The sequence below is a fragment of the Mustela nigripes genome, chromosome 2 (assembly GCF_022355385.1).
Source record: "Mustela nigripes isolate SB6536 chromosome 2, MUSNIG.SB6536, whole genome shotgun sequence".
Taxonomy (NCBI): Eukaryota; Metazoa; Chordata; class Mammalia; order Carnivora; family Mustelidae; genus Mustela; species Mustela nigripes.
The window spans coordinates 67,670,852-67,696,754 of NC_081558.1; the positions used below are offsets into that span (position 1 = coordinate 67,670,852).

At 40.1% G+C, this 25,903-nt stretch overlaps 1 protein-coding gene across 4 annotated transcripts in view; it reads right to left on the reverse strand.

Moving 5' to 3' along the window:
• Window positions 1-25,903, reverse strand: part of ANO10 (anoctamin 10) — a 234,543-nt gene that overhangs the window by 43,788 nt on the left and 164,852 nt on the right. The window contains exons 11-12 of one of the 4 annotated variants that reach the window (XM_059390696.1): window positions 9,427-9,543; window positions 8,012-8,114 (exon numbers count right to left, since the gene is read on the reverse strand). In XM_059390696.1, the coding sequence (XP_059246679.1) occupies window positions 8,037-8,114; window positions 9,427-9,543 (195 nt within the window). In that variant the 3' untranslated portion in view covers window positions 8,012-8,036. Of the gene's footprint in view, window positions 1-8,011; window positions 8,115-9,426; window positions 9,544-25,903 lie in introns of those variants that run through there. The other 3 variants (XM_059390694.1, XM_059390697.1, XM_059390695.1) reach the window with 3 other exon arrangements.

The window sequence follows — 25,903 nt, forward strand, 5'->3', positions numbered from 1 at the left end:
AAAAAAAAAAAAAGGTAAATAGCTGCATTCATAACAGCCCAGGATTTTCCTAGAAAGAAAAGCCTGTTACCACACTGCTGGCCTGCAAGGTAATGTAACTATTACTCCAGTACAGAGTCTGAGATAAGAACTCTTAGAACTTTAAGTATCTTATCAGAATATGTGTTTTTCCTCTTAAAATATATAGCTTTGATGCGAAAAAGAGGTAAAAGGGATTAAGAGTACACTTCTCACGATGGAGCACTGAGTCATGTACAGAATTTTTGAATCACTATATCGCATGCCTGAAATTAATACAACCCAGTATGTTATTTATGCCAGAAATTAAAAAAAAAAACTTATGTATACATACATCTATAGTTTTAGGCCTTCTGAAATCTCTAAGATAATTTGTTATAAGGTGAACTTTCTTCTTTACAAATTCAGACACATTTTGACGACAAATGTGATCCTGGTCCAAAGCATAGGGTGTCCCTCCTACAGCACGGTAAACTCGAGGCCCTTCTGAGCAGAAAGGAACTGTACTTCCAAGTCCCTTCTGCCCACCCTACTTCTGGTTTACTCACGTGCTGGCTAGGAAAATGCTAAATTTTATTCTGTTTCATGGCCTATTCAGTAATTTCCAAAGTAAAAATAAATCTGGTACTGATTTGGCTATGTTTCTTACATCTGGAAAAATAATTAGGATTTACAAATTTAAAATTTTGCTTAGAATACCAGGGGAATGAGATAAGTAACAATTTCTATGGATTGTTTACTAGGAAGATAAAAATGATCAAAGGCTTTCTAGAGTTTTAGTGAAGCATCTTATTTTAATGTCTGTTTGACTCTATGTACACTACAGCATTTTTTTCTGAAATCTCTAAGATAATTTGTTATAAGATAATTTGTATAAGTGACAACAGAAAATGCAGGGGGAAAAATGTCTCCACATCAGTGGTAAGGAAAGGACTGTTCCAGAGTCTGAACTTTGCAAAGTAGAATTCTATCTGGCTTGATTTGGGCTTTTTTTTTTTTTTTTTTTTTTTTTTTACCATCTTCTGAAGCCATGACTGTTACTGATATCAACCACAGTCAGTCTTTTGGGGGGGGGGAATAGAATTTGAGCTTTATCAAGGCTAGATATGGGGACCTTATAAAGTGCTTGGATTCTCTTCCCTGGTAATCCCAGAAAGGCATATGACCTAACTGTTTCCATTTTTGCCACAGAACCTATTTTAAGATTCCTCTTTTCTTGTCCAAGGACATCACTTGTCATTTACTTAATATATTAGCTTCTGAACTATGTATGAGTCAAAAACTCAGTTTGATGAGGTGGAGATTTATTCAGAGTCTGCTGGGCATCAGGCCCGGTGCCAGATGAGGGAACACAGGGGTAGAGATCCACTGGCCCAAGTGCAGCGGGGGAATGCACACAAGTGGCCACCATCCACACAGCGGAGGCAGCGCTACACCACCCCATCCCCCCGGAAGGTGAGGTGTGTGAAGCTGAGGGCAGACGGGAACTGTAGGGATGGTCACTTAGAAAATGGCAGGGGGACCTGGGGACTCCATGAGCAAGCACATCCTACCAGAGCAGAAAGGAAGAGGAAAAGCAATGGGAGAGGGGATTGAGTGGCCACACAGAGCCAGCATTTGTTAAAGCCTTGACCACCTGTGAAGAAGTATCCTTCGGGGACTGGCGAGAAACCCCATGTGAGTGGCTAACAGACCCTAGGCCAGGAACCCTTCAGAGGAGTGACTGCATGCACAGAGGCTTGGAGAAGCGCCTGGCTCCTGTGACAACCCGCTGCGGGCCAGCCTTCCTCCCCTCCACTATCACAGCTGCTCAGCTGCTTGTGGGCTCGAAAGTAGGCAGGCCTGCTACTGGGGACTGGCCTAGATGGGGACTCATCTCCTAATCTGGTTTCATGGCCTCATTTTCCTCAGAATTACTGCCTGGCTCACCTGGTGATACATGGCACCCAAGCACAAGGCAGTCCTTGCCTGTCCCAATGTCACACTGTGTCCTACTCATGCTGTCCCACTCGGGCCCCACTCTGACCATATGTGGTAGGCACTGCCTCCCAGGGAGTTGTAGTGGGAAGATGACGACAGAGGATAAAGGGAGAGGCCAGCTGAGAGGGGCCATCCCAAAGCCCTGGAGTTTACAAGGCCAGTACCTGGTTTGGGGCCCTGGGCCATGGACCATCCCTCCCCATGAACCAAGGCTCTGGCACCGTCTGCCACTAAGTTTCTTGGAAGCGGATTCTTTCTCTGGGCTCATTTCCTTCTGAACCACATGTTGGCAAACCAGCCTGTGATTACATAGCCAATAGCCAAATGCTTTAGCACCTTCATTCCAGACTGTGAAACTTTTAACTTTCCCTTTAAAATGTTTATTTACCTACCACCACTTGAGAGCACAGATGCAGGGAAGAGAAGTTCAGAGGATATTAGTTAATGCTGTAAGTGGTTTAAATATACTCAATCCTAGGAAACAAAGACTTTACCTATGGCCTCTGGCCCAGATGGCCCAGCCTGGAAGGTCCCAAACCTGATTTGAGGCCCTTGAGGGCTATAATTAGCCCTGTGGTATCCTCTTAAAGTCCTTATCTTGTTCTTTCTGACTGATTTCTGGGCGCTGTTATCTTTCTCCAAACCTGCGTTTGGACCTAGCCCTCTGGCTTCTGTAGGTGCTTGGCTCCAGGACGGCTGGCTGCCCAGAGGCCAGCTAAAAAGGTTGTGGTATCCTTGGGTTCCAGGACCCTGAGTGACTCCTATTTTTAATTAAATCCCAAAATTATCCAGAATTAAATAAATCAATTTGAAAAGAAAGAAAAGCGCATCATTCGGATATTTACCATCTAGAGTTCTTTGCAAAGGTCTCACCAGTAGAAGCCGGATTCTTTGAAAATGCCCTCTGCAAACAGTTTTATGTTCCCTAGTTTGCCTCTCACCTTCAAGTACATCTGACTTGCCCACATATTTAGACAAGTCATAGCTTCCTATCTGATCCAGAAGAGGAAACTGCTCCTAGTACCTCGCCTTTCCTCCATGCCTCCCATCGCAACTGAGAGCAGTAACTAGGACCCACAGAGCACTTCTCCAAATGGGCTTCAGGGCTCCTGCATTAGAAGCAGTGTGGGGCAAAAATGCAGATCTCTGGGCCTTTCCACAGACCATGCAATCCAGCATTTCATTTTATAAAACAAAACACATTTTATAAAACAAAAGAGACTACCTGCCTCATTTATGGCCCAGACCGCATTTGTTCCTGGCACTCACCTGACCATGCTTAGGATCTATTTTGCTGGGGGCTGAGGATGAGAGGTGGGGGGATTTGGAGCAGTAGGAAGGGATGTTTAAATGTAGGTGCCTGGGCCCCACCTGAGATCTAGGGAATCTGACTCTTTAGGTGTGGGGCACAGGTATCTTTCAAAAGTTCTACATTGAAGATGCACAGCCCGATTTAAGAACTGTCCAATGACCCAAATTTCTTAGTCATGTTTTCTCTATAAAATTGGAACCTGAATTGAAAAGCAGCAATTCAAGTGAAAATTAAACATAATACACTGATTTTCTATATAAGTAATGATTTCTTTTGGCTGATGTACTGTCAATTTCTGGTCACTTAACAGTGAAAATGTCAGGGGATAGGCAAGTATGTCTTCAAGAGCTTTGTTTTTGACCAGGGCCCACCAGAAGCTTTCTCTGCCTGTGATACATAGGAATGGCCCAGTGAAGTGAGGCTCTACTTATTTACAAAGCAGGTAGTTAAATGTCAGATTAAAGAAAAATAAGAAAAATTCTATATCCTAGAAATGTCAGTAGTTCAATAAGCAAACTGAAGACCTGCCAGTTAATCTGAGTTTTTGAAAAGCACTCTGTGGGTGACCTTTCATATCTAGGACCTTCTGGGCTTCTTCAGACCTCTGGACAGTGAGAATAAACAGGCAGCGTAGTAAGAATCATTGCCGACTCAGGGCCGCATGAACTTGCGAGGCCCAAGCAGCAGTGCCAACCACCCAACAAAGCCCTGGGCCAGCAAGAGAGGACAGGAGAGGAGCAGCTGGCACAGGCTCTCCCACTAGGCTTCTATCCTGGATCTGTCCTTCTCAGATTCTAACTTTAACAAACGAGTGGAGAGGAGAATACTTTTACGTGGTTTGCTGTTCAGGACCCTGGGAAACCTTGACCACAGCACTCATCCCTGCCTCCTGCCCGCTTGATGGATCAGGCACTTGGGAGCCGCACATGCACAGATGTAAAACTACCTTTAGTGCAAGCTGGCTAGGACAAGCTAGAATGCCCTGTTTGAAGGTATTTGATAAATATAACAAGTCAAAGCCTGCGGGACATTTCTGTCCCTCCAGAATCTTAATAGCAAAATCAGCACCAAAGTCATGTTTTCTTAGAAGGTGATATTAATTAGAGAATCACATCTATGTCTCCAGAAGAGAAAGGCCCAAAGAGACTTAAAATCTTTTAGATTTTTCTTCTTTTAAAATTTTATTTATTTATTTTTATTTAAGTAGGCTCTGTGCCCAGTGTGGAGCCCAATTCGGGGCTTGAACTCAAGACCCTGAGATTAAGACCTGAGCTGAGATTGAGAGTCAGATGCTTAACCAACTGAGTCACCCAGGTGACCCTCGGTTTTTCTTTTAAAATAATATGAGACAGGGAGGTGCACCTGGCTGGCTCAATCAGTAAAGCATATAATTCTTGATCTCAGAGTGGTGAGCTCAAGCCCCACATGGGGCATAGAACTTACTGAGAAAAAGTAAGTAAATTAAAAAAAAAATTTTTTTTAATGAGACAGAATTTTGGTTAGTGCTTCATTACCCAATGACGATATGTGTAAATAAATTCTGCCTTTGAATTAGGGCTTTGCTTTGCTGTTAGGTAGTGTGTATCTGAAGCAGGGGAAGCCAGGAGCTGAGATGACCTCAGAGATCATTTAGCCATGTCCACAGCAAGCACTTACAGCTATGAGCCCTCTCAAAGCAAGTATAACAGTTCTGCATTAGGACTCCTAGGTAAATGTATTAAGTAATACAAGCCATGTTAATATCCAACATCATTACAGACCCTTTGCTTTTTAGACAAATACACGATAACATGAAATCTTGAGTAAGAGGAAAGCTTCACTAGCATGGGCAATTCTTTTCCCAAAGAATTTTATCCTAATGAAATGTATTTTTTTTGCTTGGAAGTATCAATTACTGTCATACTTTACTTCACTAATATGCCCATAAATGGAAATTTAAAAGTTTAAAAAATTTCCCATGACTCTAAGTCTCATTATAAGTGTTTACAATTTTTTTCTGGACCAACTGGTCATTATAGTTATGACTGGGCATAAATGATAAAAATTACACAAATATAATATACATATTGATAAGCAATTATTAGACATAAATTCCTGGATACATTTTCGAAATGCACCTTTTAAAGAGATGGATTTGGTTCTGGCAGGTGGAAGATTGTGATGTCTTTATGGACGTTTAGCCCCTGACACCTCCATGTTATACGGCTCTCTTCCAGCTTCGAGCCTTACACCCTGGGGTCAAGGCACAGAGCAGGGGTCAAGGCAGTGAGGGGTGCCTTCTTCTAGTAAGCAGGGGGAACAACTGTAGGCAGAGAGGCAGTGTGGCCTAGGACAGCCCAGAGGGACCAAAGGGTACTCAGGCCTCCTACAAGGACATTTTAGAAAAAAGAGGATGCATATAAATTGGGGATCTGAATATTGAGGCTCTCATAATTGTCTGTGCCCACAGACTCCTCACAAGTTTAAGGAACTAGGCTATGGGGAGGGACTGTGCTCTACCCCCACCTCCAGCCTCTCCTTTAAATGGGGGCTGAACAAGTACTCTGAAAGACTGAGTGGGGTTCCAGATTCAGGTTGGTCTGCCCTCAGCCTTGGTCTCATCCTGATCCTGACCCCACCTGAGGTTCACTGAGGACCAATCCCACTTTGCCTCACATTGATTCTAGGTTTCCACATTCAATTTGTGCCCTCAAACCTTGTGTGTAAAATACTTATTATATGAAAATAAATTTTACTCCAAAAATTTCACCTGACATTTAAATGTTTTTCTAAGGAAAAAACCAAAGCATATGAATGTTTGTAAAAAGAATAAGGAAGAAGGAGGAACAGTGTGTGAAAGATGCACTCAGGTGTATCTGAAAATGGCATTAGGGAATTTAAGGAATTATTCAAACCACCAACATGAGGGAGGACTTTAGTTCTCATTTACTTACAGGAGTGCTTTAAATGCAGAAAACATACAGATAACAAATGGCAAATCACCCTCCACCCAAAGAATTCCTGTTGTCCTTCAACAAGTAGTACACGTACCTGGTCAGAAAATCCAAGCGGTATGTGAAAACAGTTACCTTAATTTTTTTTTTTTTAAAGATGTTATTTATTTGAGAGAGCAAGAAAGAACACAAACGGTGGGGAGGGGCAGAAGGAGAAGCAAATTCCCGCCTCAGCAGGGAGCCCGATGCGGGGCTCAATCCCAGAACCCTGAGATCATGACCTGAGCTGAAGGCAGACATTTAACTGACTGAGCCACCCAGGTGCCCACAGATATCTTAATTTTTCCTCAAAGGCAGCTACTGTACTGGGTTTCCCGGAAGCCTTTCTAGGAAAAACAACGGACGTGTTTGCATTCGCCCATTTCTTGTCCCTTCCTTCCCTTTTTCAAAATTTAACTCAAACTTGTTCTGTACCTTGCTTTCTCTACTTGCTAAAATAGCAAACACATACTCACACATGCACGTGCATGCACATGCACACAACACACACCCCAGCACGAAGAGACCTTTTAAAAACAAGGTTCTGGGGCGCCTGGGTGGCTCAGTGGGTTAAGCCGCTGCCTTCGGCTCAGGTCATGATCTCAGGGTCCTGGGATCGAGTCCCACATCGGGCTCTCTGCTCAGCAGGGGGCCTGCTTCCCTTCCTCTCTCTCTGCCTGCCTCTCTGCCTACTTGTGATCTCTCTCTGTCAAATAAATAAATAAAATCTTTAAAAAAAAAAAAAAAGAAAAAAAAAGAAAAACAAGGTTCTGTGGAACCATTATCTTACTATAATTGTCTTAAACTGTCTCCTACTCAGTTTGGCTGCGTCTGGGTTCTTGCTAATAGAAATGCTTTGACAACATTATTTTGGCCCACTTTGTAGTTATTGCCATTACCCTAGCAAGAGTCATTCTGGTTGGAGGGTAATCTAAATTTTGATTCAACTGCATTCTAGAAAGCCTGAGCCAATTTACACTTCTGTCAAGTATAGAAAAGTGTCCACTACTTCACACCAGGCAAGAACAGGCCATCAACCAGCGTTTGCCGACAGAGTGAGTAAAATGTCACGTTTCCCTGTTATTTGAACTTAAATTTCTTTAATTGTGAGTGAGACCGAGCACCTCTTCTTAGGTTATGCTTTGTTAATGGCTGTCTTTTTGTATGAAGTTATCAAAATGCTACTTGAATTAAAGATGTTAACCATTTTTCATATGTTGCAAATATTTCCCCACTATGTCCAATTTATCTTTTGAGGTTTTTTTGGTCATACAGAAGTTTTAAATTCCCATACTTTTTGTATCTCTTACCTGTCTGAAATTTGCAGGAGCATGGTGGCAAGAGGTATGTAGGGAATGAGGTAAAATGAAATGTAATAATTTTCCCAAACAATTGTCATCAGACCATGTAACAAACAACCCTCCTTTTCCCCCACTACCACAGAATGTTAATTTTACCATAAACTAAAGTCCTAGTTTTATTTTGGTCTATTTACAGACTCTCTGCTCTATTCCACTGATCTATTTCTTCCCTAATTCAAAATGTATTTCATTATTCTATTATATTATTCAGAATACATTTTAATATCTGGCAGAGCTAAAGACCTCATTTCTCTTCTTTTTCAGAAATCTCCTTGCTGTTCTCAAATGCTTATTCCTATATATTTGAATTAGCATCACATTTTCACAAGACTGAATCTTTTGGTCCCAGCAGAATTTTTAAAATATCCTTCATATAGATTATCAATATTATTTTTATAAATTACTACACACGTTTTCTCTTTTGGCTTCTTTGGTAAATGGGGCCTTTTCTTCAATAATATTTTCAGATGGCTATTAAAGGGAAACAAACAAACAAACAAAAGGAAACAAACAATTTTAGACAAACCTCATAACTTACCTCCTTACCAATTTTCCTATTTTGTCCCATAATGTATCTAGTGATTTTTAGATTTATAACCTTCTAATCTTCAAGGAGTGATACATTTGCTTCCTATAGGTTACTTGACCTTTTCACTTTTTCCTCCTGTAGAAGTGCACTGGTCAGCAGCCCCAGCACCACGGAAAGTACCAGCGGTGGTAATGGGCTTCCTGACATTGCTGAGAATGCTTCTGGTGGCTCACTGTGGAGCAAGATGCTGCTTGTGCTCTGATGTAAGACACAGACACACTGGCTAGGTGAACGTGCCCCACAACTTAGAAACTGAAATGTAGTCATCTAGCTTTCTCCACTGCTGCACCCCGCTGGTGGACCTGCACTTCTTCTCTATACTCTTATCACAAGTCTTATCCTGGGGACACCCTGCCTAATCAGGAGCACATTCTGCTCCAGTGTGGGGCCTCCCATCTTGTGCACTGTCCTGGAGCCCTTGCTTCTCAGAGGGTCAGTTTGGGGAGGGGTCCTCCTTGCATTTTTTTTCCTCCCAGCTCCCCAAACATCAAAGGAAATATTTCTGTACAAGGTGGTGTGGAAGCCTAATGGACTGTGAGGGACAGAAACCATGTCCTGGACCCACAGCATGCCTCTCAGATGCTAAGTGCCTTACTAATTTTCTCATTGGTTTAGTTCCTATGTATCTCTCACTAAAGAGAGCTAGCTCTGGGCATGGGGAAGTCTCTATCTTCCTGCTCACATTCTGCTACAAGTAGAAAGTCAAAATGAAGACCTCCAGCTTTGCCCCTGGTAAAATGTGGAAATCCCTGGACGAAGTTTCTACTTTGATGGCATTTTTGCTGCTTTTGCCCACACTTTCTTGTTCTCCCTCATTCTCTGCAAGATATTATGCGAGACTCTATTTATTCACTTCTTGCTTCATGTTTCTGTAGAAGGCAGACTTAGAAACTGTTGGAGCTGCCCCAGGACGATTCTTGGAAATCCTGGTCTTGTTCTTCTACTGAAAGCTAGCTCTGTTCTTTAACGTTGCTCAGATATTTTTGTTTTGCTTAGTTTAGTTCTTTCAACTATTTGTTTGCTCATATTATTACGATTTAGGTTTTGTTACGCCATCTAAACTGGAGATGTATTCTGTATTTATTTATGCTGATAACTTCAAGGCTGAAGGAAATACTGAGAGTGAGCTCTCTAAATTATAGCCCCTGGCATTTGCTAAAGAGATACACTGATTTTCAGCACAGTTGCCCTTACCTGCCTCTTGAGTGCCTCCAAAGACTCGAACTCCAATTTGGCCAGTTTCATCTGGATATGCCGTGGTTTATCAGGTATGGCAAATGCAAGTATGAACTTTAAAGCCAGAAGTGCATGCTGAAAACAAGAAAGAGTACATGTTGACATGCCACATTGAAAACAAGAAAGAGTACATGTTGACATGCCACACTAGGCTACAATGAGGTGTGCAATGAGACAACAAGGGGCCTAAGCAATCTGTGATTCTTCTCATGAGTCTTATTAATTTCTTATGACTGGCCTGTCCATTATCAGAGATCAACCAGGCCAAAGAGTTCTATTTAACCAACCCCACCACTGTGGCCCACTCAATAACTACTGTCTTATTTGCTTTATTCTTCTAAAATCAGTTATTCACCCAAACTGATACCATACATTATTTTCAGTGTTTTACAGAAAAATGAAATTTATTCTGAGAAGTCTTTCACAAAATGTGTTTTTTCTACCTGTGTCCACCTTCCCAGTGTATGTTAGCATACAACACTGGCAGACTCCCTCTATTCTTTGCCCAATAACATCTTCCCTGTGCTGTGCTTTAGGCTATTATGTGAAACATACGGTGCCTTAAACACCAGGTGCCTTGAATCCTCTGCACCCCCACAAGTATCTGCTACTGTTTCTTTCATGAAATGATAATCAATAAGTATTGATGAATTGATTGGTTGCAATGTACACTTTATGCTGCTGACTCCATCTATATGGTAAGGCAGGTACACAGAAACAAAGAGTGTATCCATTATAACACGAGAAGCTTAGAACCCTTCTCCACCAAAATTATTTGGGGTTTTTCATACCATAATGATATGAGGTTTATAATTCCACTTTTTTCTCTGCAGAACAGAATAAACCAACAGGATTGTTTCCATTGGTAAGCCTGCTCTTCAGATGCATGGCCTCGACCTATGTATGCTTCTACAATTCTAGTATCATCTTGTGATCCAGGATCAACACCCACAGAAGTCTGAATGATGAAAAGAATAAAGTTGCCTCTTTGAGAATGGCATGAATTACTAAATATTAAAATCTTTGAAATAATGTTTAAAGGTAAGAAATGATTAAAAGGCATTTTGAAAATCAGCGAAGGAATGGAGCCGCCTCTAAGAAATGTTGCATTGAATTGCTGACAGAAAAAGAGGACAGATTAAAAAAATTAGATGAACCCCTTACTGTGATATTTTCAAAAGGAGGATGAAAGATGAATGCCATGTGGATATCTACTGGGAGAGGCATGAAATAATGAAGGAAATCAGCATCATGCCAGAACAAGCAATAATTCAATCCAAAGACCTGGAAATGGGCAGAGCCCCAGGGCAGGCCAGGTGCTCCTGGTATTAACAGGAGATGTGAACTGGACCAGGGCCAGGCAGTCTTCACCAGAGTGTGACTGCTGGGACCCCAGAGGACACCTGCAAGGTGCTGATTAAGTATCTACAGTGTGAAAACTAGTAGATAACACAGCACGGATCAGGTGACATCATCTGTTTTAAGTCTGAACTATCTGAATTAAATTAACAGGAACCTGGATAAAATCTACAAAGAACAAATAAATAATTCAAAAAAGGTATACTGTGTCATTACTTCATTCCATTGGAGCACTGACACATAATTTTATATAAGACTTAACCTCTTCAGTAGAAATACTAGACAAGAAATAAACAAATGAGCAGATGAAAAGAAATCTTCCACATTTTCCAGGAAAGGGGTGTCCTCAAACTGCCAGAACCCCATCATGAGCCAGTCACTGGCCCCTTTCCATCTCTCCTAGAAATCCGTACCCATTTTCTCTTCTTTGGAGTCTTGGAGGGAACCAGTGAAAAAAAAGACCCTGCCAAGGTCTTCCCTTGGAAACAAGGTTCCTGTAAGATGTGTCAACTCTCCTTTGGGAACAAGGACTGGTTACTGGGCAACCGAGGAAGGCTACCACAGACCTCAGTGCTCACAGGTGCCATACAAAATGTCCATAACCCTCATGAATTGAAAATGTTGGTATTTATTAAACAATATCAGTTGATATAGGAAGTCATTTTAATATGGTTAGAACACTTAAATAGCAGTAAGTTCTGAGTAGTTTGGAAATCCTGGTAAGTTATGAGTAGTTACCATAACATACCATAACCTGGAAAGTTATGAGTACTTCTGTAGTTTGTTTTCCTGAAATAATTTTATGTTAAATGTTTTTAAAGGCCCATATGTAGAGAGATCAATTTCTTTTGAACTGTATTTGCAAATAGGTTCCTAACAGACCTGCTTATTTTAAGCTTTTAACGTCCCACTGAATACCTCCAGGGTTATGTTTCTTTCTTTCTTTTTTTTTAAAAAAGATTTATTTATTTATTTGACAGACAGAGATCACAAGTAGGCAGAGAGGCAGACAGAGAGAGAGGAGGAAGAAGGCTCCCTGCTGAGCCCGATGTGGGGCTCGATCCCAGGACCCTGGGATCATGACCCGAGCCGAAAGCAGAGGCTTTAACACACTGAGCCACCCAGGCGCCCCCAGGGTTATGTTTCTTTAAGAGTTTCACACAACGCACACAGCTGAATACTCCTTAGCTGGCTACCAGCACCACAAAGCCAGAGGGAAGCAGTAATGTGTCCCTCCTTTCATATATATTAGTGACTAGTGTGCTAGACATGGGTCACATGTTGGAGGATTCTATTAGGGAAGGATATGATGTCCTGGCACATGGTCTAGAGGAGGAGACGAGTAATTACGGGCCATCCCCTAATGCCACACATGAGTGGTCCCACCCAGTATACACAGGACAATGAGCCTACAGACTGGCAGTTACCTGGGTTTTTAGCAGTTTGGAGAGGGAAGTATGTTTGCAGAGACATACAGGATGACGAGTTGGCTAGGAGAGGGCAGGAGTGTTCCCAGAGAGGAAACCAACACCCAGAGGGGCAGTGGGGTTGAGGAGAGAGGGGACACGGAGGCACTCAGATACTGGAAGACACAGGAGTTGAGTGAGGAGTGAGGAGGCACTGAAGATGCTGACACAGGAATGATGGGCTTGGAGGTCTCCATTTGTGGCATGGATAGCAGACCAGTGTGGAGTGTGCAGCAGTACAGGCAGGTAATTGGGGTGAGCCAGTGTGTGCAAGAGTAATGGGACAGAACCTCCAGGACTGAATGGAGGGCTCGCCAGTAGAGGACCAGACAGGCTTCCACGGCTCCTCCATCATGACGTGTGCAGGATGAGGAGCAGGCTGGAGGGAGAAGGTCTGTACGGCCTATGCACTTTCAGGGGACTCTGGGATATCTGGGTTGAGATGCTCAGCAGGCAGTGGGGCGGAGGAGTCTCAAGTTCATGACAGGCTGGAGGCAAACACCTGGAAGTTGCTAGGGTATATGCATAAGAGGCGCATAAGAGGCACATAATGCCATGGGAATGGCTGAGATCTGCAGGGATGCACAGTGAGGGAGAAAAGATGAGATGAAGTAAGAAGTCGGCACAGGATGGAACTGGAGGAATGTATCAGGTGTGATGAGCAGAGGGAGAGGTCTGAAAAGTAGCTTGAGAAGCAGCACATGGGGGAGGCAGAAATTGGGGGAGCCTGTGGGGTTACAGAAACAAAGCAGAGAGAAAGAAGCCAGTCAAGTGGGCACTAGAAGGTCATGTACATGGAGGCTGGGGAGCAACCTTTGGTTTTTAACCAACAGGAGGCCTTTGGTGGCTCTGGTGGGAGTGGTTTCAGGTGAGTGGAGGTCACAGAAGCAAGACCAAGGTGAGCCAAGAAGGGCCTGGGAAGCAAGAATGGAGAAAGCAGGGCTTGTCACACTGAAAAGGGAGAGCTCACTCAGGGAAACAAAGGCACTGGGGGCACTCATTTTAAAGAAGAGAAGAACTCTAGAAGAAATTTATTGTTCAGAATTGGCAATTCATACTTAAAATGAGGAAGGACAGGTGACCATCCCATAGTGTTCTCATTTTTCTTTTACAGACCTCATCTTAAACCATGACTACGTATCCTTTCCTCAAAACAGATCCTCATAATCTTCAACAGAAGAAAAAAAGTGCCTTGAAGAGCAAAACAAAAATGCCAATATTATTAACCAGATTAGAAGAAGATATATCAACATCTTGGCAATAGTTTTCTTTGGATGGTTGGCAATATGGGCAGTCTCTTTATCTTTAGTCTCTGATAACATACATTACTTCTTTTTTCCTTTTCTACATTTTTTTTTTTTTTTGTTTTACTTTAATTCCAGTTAGTTAACATACAGTGTAGTATTAGTTTCTGGTGTACAGTACAGTGATTCAGCACCTCCATACATCACGCTGTGCTCATCACAGCAACTGTGCTCCTTAATCCCCATCACTTATTTAGCTCATGCCCCCTCACCTTCCCTCTGGTAGCCATCAGTTTTTTTCTAAATCGTTAAAGATTTAGAATCGTTTCTTGGTTTGTCTTTTTTTTCACTTTTGCTCATTTGTTTTGTTTCTTCAGTTCCACATATGAGTGAAACCATATGGTCTTTGTCTTTCTCGGACTTATTTCGCTTAGCATTATACTCTTTAGTTCTATATGTGTTGTTGCAAATGGTAAGATTTCTTTCATTTTTATGGCTGAATAATGTTCCATTATATATATATAATGGAACTATACACACACACACACAGCACATTTTCTTATCCATTCATTAATCGCTGGACACTTGGGCTCCTCCCATATCTTGGCTATTGTAAATAATGCTGCTACAAACTTAGGGCTGCACATTGTGCATTGCTTTTATAAGGGGGAAAAAGCCACTTCAGTCAAAAAGAATGCAAGTGTTCCTCACAGCTGGGGAAGATCAGGGAGAAGAGATGACCACTAGTAAACCCGTGAGCTTGACCTAGATGACTGGAGGCTGCTCACTTCCTCCCTTGGAATGTGGGAGTGAGCTTGCCCCTCCCACTCCCAGAAGCTGCTGTAAAGACATCACCTTGAGATGGTGAGGTGGTGCTGAGAACAGTATAGTTGAAGGTACAGTTGACCAAACCCAGCAAAGTCCTCTATTGATAAAAGTTCATAAAAACATCTTAGATGTGGCGAGGAGGTGCAAGGATCCACTCATCTTGCTGCTGCCCAAGACAAGCCTCATAGGTAAGTTCCCTTTGCTATTTAACTGTCATCTTCCCACTTGGAGAGGCTGGCCTTCCTGCCCTCCACACTCAGGGGTCAGCTCAGATTTCACCCTCCTGCCCTCTTCCTGCCCTCCACACTCAGGGGTCCGCTCAGATTTCACCCATGAAGCTCCTGGGAGGGTTGTGAACTGACACTCACCTAAAGGAATTACATATGCTAAAGCTCCTAACCCCCCTTCACTATAACTGCCCATATGCCCAGGAGACAGACCCAAACCAGAAAACTTGCAGCCCAGGGAGTCTGGTTTTTTAATCTGGGGTCCTAGATGAGAAGCAGCTGGTGAAGATCATCACTTTGTACTCATTCCTTCTGCAAATAGGTAGGAGAGCACTTACACAGAGCCAGGCCACCTAGATGCTGGCCTTCTTTCACCACTTCCTTCCCTCCTCAAACCTTGTCACACTGATCCAACCCTCACCCTGCCCCACTTTGCAGCACTCCAGAAGTTCCACCAATTACAGGCTTATCTGGTTTGACATATCCCTGGGAGGGTGAAGGAGCATTGCCATTCACAGGTAACTGTCAGTAAGTTTAATTAGCCAGTGCTAGCAAACTCTGTCCTCCACCTACCCCCAATACTCTTGAGTGCTCAGAAGTAGGGGGATATGCCACAGCAGCTTCAGCAGTGGGATACTGGCTTTGAGGAAGAGGAGTAAATAGAATCAGAATGGAACTAACACTATCTTAATGCTCAGGAAAGAATAAATTAGATATCCAGCCACCATCACAGTCTCTTTACTGGTTTCTTGTACCCAGGATCCACAGTTCAATTTGATGGATTAAGTAAGCTTTTGTAGGCTAGCCTGGAAACCTAAATAACAGTTATAGCACCATGCTTCCAAAAAAAAAAAAAAAAAACAAACAACCCACCTTTAAAATGTTGTTTATATATTCCCTACAGCAAATCTGTTTCAAGGCTGGGGAACTGCTTTATGCTAACTGAACTGAGAAAAATAATCGCAAAAGGCATTTTAGCTATTTCTACTTGTTTTCATAAATAAAAGCAAACCTAAGAAAAAATATGAATCTATTCAGATTTGAAGAAAAACATATTCAAAAATGAATACTTTGGTTGGCTTTTCATCGCCTGTGAAAAGAGAAGACATTTTGTGGCCACGATTGTGATTCTTCCTTCATTGACAATCTTCTTTTAAAGTAAAACTCACAAAATTGTATCCTAAACAAAGCAAAGAAGAAAAGAAACAGTTGGGGGTGGGATGGGAAAATGGGCAGAATTTAAAAAGTAGTAAATACAAAGAAGTCGGCTTCCCATAACAATATGCTTTAAGTAATGATTACAGGGTATATTAGTCAGGAAAGAAGAAAAGGACAAACCAAAGAAAAGGAGCATCTGGAGCTAAGTATTTCCCAGAAACACAGTACTGCCTACCCAGCCACTGGTGCCATGCAACTCTGGTCACCCCAGGAGGTCAAGCTCTTGGGAGTCTTGTGGCAGGTGTATAGTCTGTGAGCGGAACCTTTTTATTTTACAAAAACTGGAAATTATGACACAATCGACAGTAGCAGCTGTGTTTGTAGCAGCATGTCCCCAACCCTGTCTCTTATGAAATGCAAATTAGAGATAGTTCTTAGAATTCTGAAAAGATAATTTGATCTCTACAGTGGAATGTCGGCCATTAGTACCTCTTTCCATTCAGAGTCCAGCCACCACTGAATAAAAGAAACTCCAAAAGAGCATCCTCTGCTGATTACCAAATTACATGCCAAATGCCAATTAATAAGAAATGATTAATAGATCCAAGATTGAAAAAAATATGGAATTAGGCTCTTAAGAAGCAAACCTCAGACAAACAGAAATACAACATACCAAAATCTATGGGTTCCAGCAAAAACAGTTCTAAGAGGGAAGTTCATAGCAATATAGGCCTGCCTCAAGAAATAAGAGAAATTCAAATTAACTGTTTAACTTTAAACCCTAAAGGAACTAGGAGGAAAAAAAGAATAAATAAAGCCCAAAGTTGGTAGAAGAAAGGAAATAATAAAGATTGGAATGGAAGTAAATGAAACAGAGACTAAAAATAGAAAAGGATCAATGAAAGTAAGAGCAGATTCCTTGAAAAGATAAACAACATTAACACATCTTTAGACTCCTTAAGAAAAAAAGAGAGTGCTCAAATAAATAAAATCAGAAATGGAACAGAAATTACTGATACCACAGAAATACAAAGGATCATAACAAACTACTAGGCACAATGATAGGCCAACAAATCGGACAACCTAGAAGAAATGGATAAATTCCTAGAAACAGAAAATAATCCAGACTGAATCATGAAGAAATAAAAAATTGGAACAGGCTTATTATTAAGAAATTGGATCAGTAATCAATAGCTCCCAACAAATGTAAGTCCAGGATCAAATGGCTTTATTACTGAATTCTACCAAACATTCAAATAAGATTTAATACCTATCCCTCTCAAACTCTTCCAAAACATTGAAAAATATGGAAAGCTCTCCTCATTTTATGAGGCCAGCATAACCTTGCTCCCAAAACCAGACAAGGACATCACAAAAAAAGAAAATTATAGGCTGGGGATAAAAATAGATGCAAACTCCCCCACCAACAAAATATTAGCAAACTGAATTTAAGACACATTAAAACGATCATACCATGATCAAGTGGGAATTATTCTAGTGACGAAAGGATGATTCAACAATTGCAAATAAATCAGCACTACATTAACAAAATGAATGATAATGCAGTAAAAGCATTTGACAAAATTCAACATCAATTTATGACAAAAACTCTCAACAAAGTGGGTATAAAGGACAAGTACCTCAACATAATAAAGGCCATAGATAACAAACCCACAGCTGACATCATACTCAATGGTGAAAAGCTGAAAGCTTTTCCCTCTAAGATCAAGAACAAAGGCAAGAACGACCGCTATTCCTACTTTTATTAAACACAGTAAGTACTGGAAGTCCTAGGAAGCAATTAGTCAAGGAAAAGAAACAAAAGGCATATAAATTAGAAAGGAAGAAATAAAACTTTCACTATTTGCAGATGACAGGATGTTATATATAGAACACCCTAGAGATGCTACCAAAAAGACTTCTAGAATAAATGGATTCCATAGATTTTCAGATAAAAAATCATTATACAAAAACCTGTTCCATTTCTGTACTCTGATAACAAGTTATCAGAAAGAGAAACCAAGAAAATAATCTCATTTACAACTGTATCAAAAAGAATAAAATAGCTAGGTATAAATTTGGCCCAAGAGGTGAAAGCCTTGTACTATAAAAACTATAAGACATTAATAAACTGAGGAAGACAGAAATGAATGGAAAGATATTCAGCACTCATGGACTGAAAGAATTATATTATTAAAATGTCTATACTACCCAAAGCAATCTACAGATTCAATGCAATCCATATCAAATTCCAATGATATTTTTTTCATAGAACTAGAATAATTCTCAAATTTGCATGGGACCATAAAAGACCTCAAATAGCCAAAACAATCCTGAGAAAGAACAAAACTGGGGGTCCTACACTCGCTGATTTCAAATAGTAGTACAAAGTTATAGCACTCAAACAGCACAGTATTGACATAAATGAAACACAATTGAAAGCCCAGAAATAAACACAAGCATATATGGTCAATTAATTTATGACAAAGAAAGCAAAAGTATACAACAGGGAAAAGAACTCTTAGAAATCTGTTCTTGGTGAGAGACGTCGCTGCCTGAAAGATGCTCAGGTGGCAAAGCAGGGCACAATCCTAGGTGGGGCAGTGTGGTCTTAAGATTCTCAGGGGTCACGGAAAGACAAGGGATTCCTGACGGTGGCAGAGTTCCCAAGCATTGGAGCTGGGAAGCCAGCTGCAAACACAGCAGGCGCTAAGGTCTGGATTGCAATAAACCATGAACCTCAGCACAGTTGGGTGACTGCTCTCTGAGCAGGGGCCCAGTGAGTGGCAGAACTGCAGCAAGACCCCATCCTTCCACCCCAGGGAGGAGTGGTAGGGGAGCATACCATAGGAGTCTATGGGATTTGGAAACTCAAAACAGGGTTGTGTGCCTGAGATAGAAATCCTTGATCACAGGCTAGGTGAGCATGGAATGCACAGAGAGACCAGGGAGACAGGAATAATTTGACTGCTTTTCCCTGAGGGCACCCTGAAGAGGGGGGCCGGAGCTCTTGGCTCAGGGGCCAGAGACTGGGGGGGCTGCCATCTTCATTCCCGTCTTCCAGAGCTCTATGGAAAGCGTTCACGGAACAAAGGCTACTGAGACTGAACATGAGGAGATTACTTAGCCTGGCCCCTGGCAAGGGTGGTGCAATTCTGCCTCAGGCAAACACATTTGAGAATCACTGCAACAGGCCCCTCCCCCAGAAGACCAGCAAGAACATCCAGCCAAGATCAAGTTTACCAATCATAGATAACTATAAAACTCCAGAGCTAGAGGAAAATAGTATATAGAATTCATGGTTTTTTTTCACCACAATTCTTTAGTCTTTCAATTTTAATTTTTTTCTCTTTCCCTTTTAACCAATTTATTTCATCAATTCTTTTTAAAAATCATTTATTATCATTTTTACATTTACATTCTATCTTTTCCTTGTATTTATTTGTGTGTGTGTGTGTGTGTATGTGTCTAAGTTTTTCTTTCTTTACAATTTTTGGACACACTTTCCTCTAACAAACAAACAGACCAAAATTCATCCCAAATTTAGTGTATGGCTCTATTCTTTTCATTTGTCTGATCATATTTTCTCTCTTCTTTTTTTTTTTTGTCAAAGTCTTTTTAAATTTTCATATTTATAGTTACATTCTATCCTTTCAATGTATTTAATTTTATTTTTGTAGATTATAAGTTTTCTTTCTTTACAAATTTGAGATGTAATTTCTTCTAACAAACCGACCAAAATACACTCAGGCTATAGTGTATAGCTCTGTTCTTTTCACCTGTCTGTTTATATTCCTTTTTTTTTTTTTTTGGTCTTTTAATTTTCATTTCCACAGCTACATTCTATCCTTTCATTATATTTAATTTTATATATATATATATACATATATATATAATCTAATTCATATATATATATGATGAATATATATATATAATATATATATAATTTATATATGTATAAATTTATAATTTTGGGATCTAGTTTTCTAAAAACACATTCCAAAAAAATACAGGATCCAGTGTATTGCTCTGTTCTGTTCACCTGTCTGATTATATTCTCTCTTTTTAATATTTTTTTGGTTTTAGGTTTCTTCTGATTTGTTTAGTGTATATTTCTCTGGGGTTGTTGTTGCCATTCTAGTATTTTGTTTTCTCATTTATCTATTCTTCTCTGAACAGAATGACAAGATGGAAAAAAATCACCCCCAAAAAGGGAACACCAGGCAGCACTGACTGCCAGCGACCTAATCAGTATGGTTATAAGTAAGAAAGAAGAACTAGAGTTGAGAATAATTATTATAAAGATACAAGCTATGCTTGAAAAAAGCATATAAGACACTAGAGAAATAAAAGAACTAAAATCTAATCAAGTCAAAATCAAAGAGGCTATTAATGAGATGCAATAAAAAATGGAGACTTTAACTGCTAGGATAAATGAGTCAGAAGAGAGAATTAGAGATATAGAAGACCAAATGATGGAGAATAAAGAAACTGAGAAAAAGAGAGCTAAACAACTACCGACTCACAAAGGAAGAATTCAAGAGATAAGTGATACCATTCTAACTATATTAGAATAATTGGAATCCCAGAAGCAGAGGAAAGGGAGGTGGGGCAGAAGGTATATTTGAGCAAATTATAGCCGAGAACTTCCCTAATCTGGAGAAGGAAGCAGGCATGCAAGTCCAGGAGGCACAGAGAACTCTCCTCAAAATCAACAAAAACGGGTCAACACCCTGACATCTAATAGTGAAGTTTTCAGATCTCAAAGACAAAGAGAAAATCCTGAAATCAGCTTGGGACAAGAGGCCTGTAACCTACAATGGCAGAAACATTAGACTGGCAACATACCTATCCACACAGACCTGGCAAGCCAGAAAGGACTGGCGTGATACATTCAGGGTGCTAAATGACAAAAATAAGCAGCCAAGAATACTTTATCCTGCTAGGATATCATTCAAAAATAGAAGGGGAGATAAAAGCCTTCCAGGACAAACAGAAACTAAATGAATTTGTGACCATTAAACCAGACCTGCAAAAAATATTCAAGGGGATCCTTTAAGCAGAGAGAGATCCCAAAAGTAACACAGACCACAATGGAACAGAGACAATATATAGAAGTAGGAACTTTACAGATAATACAATGGCACTAAATTCATATCATTCAGTAGTTAAATGGGCAAAATGCCCCAATCAAAAGACACAGGGTATCAGAATGGATAAAAAAGCAAGATCCATCAGTACACTGTCTTCAAGAGACTCATTTTAGACCCAAAGACACCTCCAGATTTAGAGTGAGAGAATGGAAAATCATTTTTCATGCTAATAAATATCGAAAGAAAGCTGGGATAGCAATCCTTATATCAGACAAATTATATTTAAAACCAAATACTGTAATAAGTGATGAGGAAGGACATTATATCATAACTAAAAGGTCTATCCAACAAGAAGATCTAACAGTTTTAAGTATTTATGTCCCTAACATGGGAGCAGCCAATTATGTAAATCAATTAATAAAAAAATTAAAGAAACACATTGATAATAAAACAATAGTAGTAGGGGATTTTAACACCCCCCCAACTCACTGCAATGGACAGATCATCTAGGCAGAAGTTCAACAAGGAAACAAGGGCTCTGAATGACACATTGGACCAAATGGACTTCAGAGATGTATTCAGAACATTCCATTCTAAAGTAACAGAATACACATTCTTCTCAAGTGCCCATGTGACATTCTCCAGAATATATCACATACTAGGTCACAAATCAGGTCTCAACTGGTACCAAAAGATTAGGATCATTCCCTGAATATTTTCAGACCACAGTGCTGTGAAACTGGAACTCAATCACAAGAAGAAAGAACTTAAAAAAAAAAAAAATGAAGTTAAAGAACATCCTACTGGGGCACCTGGGGGGCTCAGTCGGTTAAGCTACTGCCTTCAGCTAGGGTCATGGTCCTGGGGTCCTGGGATCGAGTCCCACATTGGGCTTCTTGTCCAGCAGGAGGCCTGCTTCTCTCTCCACCTCTGCCTGCTTGTGCTCTCTCTCTCTCTCTCTCTCTCTCTCTGACAAATAAATAGATAAAATCTTAAAAAAAAAAAAAAGAGCATCCCACTAAAGAATGAATGGGCCAATGAGAAAATTAAAGAAAAATTTTTTAAAATTCATGGAAAAAAATGAAAATGAAAACACAACTGTTAAAAACCTTTGGGATGCAGCAAAGGCAGTCCTAAGAGAGAAGTACATAGTAATGCAAGCTTTTCTCAAGAAACAAGAAAGGTCTGAAATACACAACCTAACCATACACCTAAGAGCTGGAGAAAGAATAACCAATAAAGCCTAAACCAAGCAGGAGACAAGAATTAATAAATATTAGAGCAGAAATCAATGAATAGAAACCAAAATACAGTAGAACAGATCAATGAAACTGAGAGTTGGTTCTCTGAAAGAATTAATAAGATTAATAACCCTCTAGTCAGACTTAGCAAAAAGACAAGAGATAGGACCCAAATTAATAAAATCATGAGTGAAAGAGGAGAGATCACAACCAACACTGAAGAAATACAAACAATTATAAGAACATATTATGAGCAACTATAAGCCAACAAATTAGGCAATCTGGAAGAAAGGATGCATTCCTACAAACATATAAACTACTAAAACTGAAACAGGAAGAAACAGAAAACCTAAATAGACCCATAACCAGTAAGGAAATTAAAAAATCCCCCAAAAAACAAGTGTCCAGGGCCAGATGACTTCCCAGGGGAATTCTAGCAAACACTGAAAGTTAATACCTATTCTTCTGAAGATGTTTAAAAAAATAGAAATGGAAAGAAAAGTTCCAAACTCATTTATGAGGCCAGCATTATCCTGATTCTAAAACCAAAGGCCCCACCAAAAAGGATAATTATAGACCAATATCCCTGATGAACACAGATGCCAAAATTCTCATCAAGATACTACTAGTCAATAAGACCCAACAGTACATTAAAAGGATTACCCACCATGACCAAGTGGGATTTATTCCGGGAATGTAAGGGTTGTTCAACATCCACAAATCAATCAATGTGTACTGTGATACAGTACATTAATATGATATATTAAGTTAATAAAAGAAAGGACAAGAATCATATAATCCTTTCAATAGATTCAGAAAAAGATTTAACAAAATACAGCCTCCTTTTTTTGATTAAAACTCTTCACAGTGTAGGGATAGAGGGAACATAACTCAGTATCATAAAAGCTATCTATGAAAAACCCACAGTGAATATCATTCACAATGGGGAAAAATGAGAGTTTTCCTGCTAAGGTCAGGAACATGGCAAGAATGTCCACTATCACCACTGCTATTCACCATAGTACTAGAAGTGCTAGCTTCAGCAATCAGAGAACAAAAAGAAATAAAGTCATCCAAATCAGCACAGAAGAAGTCAAACTCTCACTTTTCACAGATGACATAATACTCTATGTGGAAAACCTGAAAGATCCCACCTCAAATTTGTGAGAACTCATATAGGAATTCAGCAAAGTGGCAGGATATAAAAATCAATGCACAGGAATCTGTTACATTTCTATCCACTAACAATGAGACAGAAAAAAGAGAAATCAAGGAGTCAATCCCATATAGAACTGCACCCAAAGTCACAAGATACCTTGGAATAAACTTAACCAAAGAGACAAAGAATCTGTACTCAGAAAACTACAGAACACTCATGAAAGAAATTGAGGAAGACACAAAGAAATGGAAAAGTGTTGCATGCTCATGGATTGGAAGAACAAATATTGTTGAAGTGTCTATGCTACCTAGAGCAATATACACATTCAATGCAATTCCTATCAAAATATGTTAACTTTTTTTCTAAGAGCTGGAACAAATAATCCTAACATTTGTATGGAACCAGAAAAGTCCCCAAATACTCAAAGGAATGTTGAAAAAGAAAACCAAAGCTGGTGGCCCCACAACTCTGGACTTCAAGCTCTATTACAAAGATGTAATCATCAACACAGTATGGTCCTGACACAAAAACAGATACAAAGGTAAATGGAACAGAAGCAAGAACCCTGAAATGGACCCTCAACTCTGTGGTCAACTAGTCTTCAACAATGCAGGAAAGAATATCTAATGGAAAAAAGACAGTCACTTCAACAAATGGTGTTGGGAATATTTGACAGCTGCATATATACAGAAGAATGAAACTGGACCATTTCCTTGACACCATACACAAAAATAGACAATGGATGAAAGATGTAAATGTGAGACAGGAATCCATCAAAATCCTAGAGGAGAACACAGGCAAGCATCATTTGTGACCTCAGCTGCAGCAACTTCTTGCTAGACACATTTCTAAAGGCAAGGGAAATAAAGGTAAAAATGAACAATTGGGAATTCATTAAGATAGAAAACTTTTTTACCTTAAAGGGAACAGCTGACAAAACCAAAACACAACCAACAGAATGGGAGAAGATATTTGCAAATATCTTATCAGATAAAGGGCTAGTATCCAAAATCTATAAAGAACGTATCAATCTCAACACCCAAAGAACAAATAATCCAATCAATAAGTGGGCAGTGGACGTGAACAGATACTTCTCCAAAGAAGACATCCAAATGGCCAACAGACACATGAAAAGTGCTCAACATTACTCGGCATCAGGGAAATACAGATCAAAACCACAATGAGATACCACCTCATACCAGTCAGAATGGCTAAAATTAACAACTCAGAAAACTAGAGTTGTTGGCAAAGATTGGTGGGAGTGCAAACTGGTGCAGCCACTCTGGAAAACAGTACAGAGTTTCCTCAAAAAATTGAAAATAGAGCTATTCTATGACTCAGCAATTGCACTATTGGGTATTTATCCCAGATACAAATGTAGTGAGCCAAAGGTACCTACAACCCAGTGTTTATGGCAGCAAGGCCCACAATAACCAAACTATGGAAAGCACCCAGATGTCCATCAACAGATGAGTGGATAAAAATGGAATATATATATACATACATATATATGTAAATATATATATAATGGAATACTATTCAGCCATAAAAAATGAAATCTTAGCATTTGCAATGATGTAGATGGAACTACAGGGTACCTTGCTAAGCAAAATAAGTCAATCAGAGAAAGACAATTATCACACGATCTCACTCATCTGTGGAATTTAAGAAATAAAACAGAGAAGCATGGAGGAAGAGAAGAAAAAATAAAACAAGACAAAAATCAGAAAGGGAGACAAACCATAAGAGACTCTTAATCATAGGAAACAAAAAGGTTGTTGGAGAGGAGGGGGCTTGGGTTAACTGGGTAATGGACATTAAGGAGGGCACGTGATGTAATGAGTACTAGGTATTATATAAGACTGATGAATCAGTGACCTCTACCTCTGAAACCAATAATACATTATATGTTAATTAATTGAATTTAAATAAAAATAAAAAAATAAAGAAAGAAGAAAGGGAAAAAAAAGAATGAGAAGAAGAACCAAGAGAATTTGTCGAAATTCTGAATACAGGACTGATGAGGCAGAAAGTGTAGCACATCTCCTGACATAAAGGCAGGTCCTCCCAAAGAAGACTCAGAAAGACACCAATGTCAGATTCAGCCCCACAATAGGAAAGGATTGGGACAGGGAGTGTTCACCAAAGTGAATGTATTAAAAAGCTACCTTCAGAAAAACTAGGGCCACAGGGAGCCCTTTGTTATGCCACCTTGTAACAGAGAGACCGCAAGGTTCTTCTCTTGCACTAAAGCCAGTGACTTGCCCTTTAAAGAAAGCATGTGATCATCTGGGAGAGTCCTTGTGTGGGACTGCTAGGCCCAAGAGAGAAGCTACACCCACAGTCATACCAGGCTCCTATTAAAGACTTAGAGGCCAGACTGAAGTCGACAAGACACTGAAATAGAAAGCCTAAACCTTGTTCCTCCACTGAGATATAGACCTAACAGCAATATACCGTCCAAAAAGCCTTTATGAGAACTCCAGAAACCAGTTAAGAAGTTGCAGTACTCCAAGAAAGCACAAAGTCAAGAATGGCTACTTTGAAATACATAAGAAAAGCTACTGGATTTCACCTGCAATAGCTCCTCCTCCAAGCTGGCACAACTCAGCACAATTGGGAGAAAATACCCAACTCATGGCTTCTCCCTCAGAAGAGGA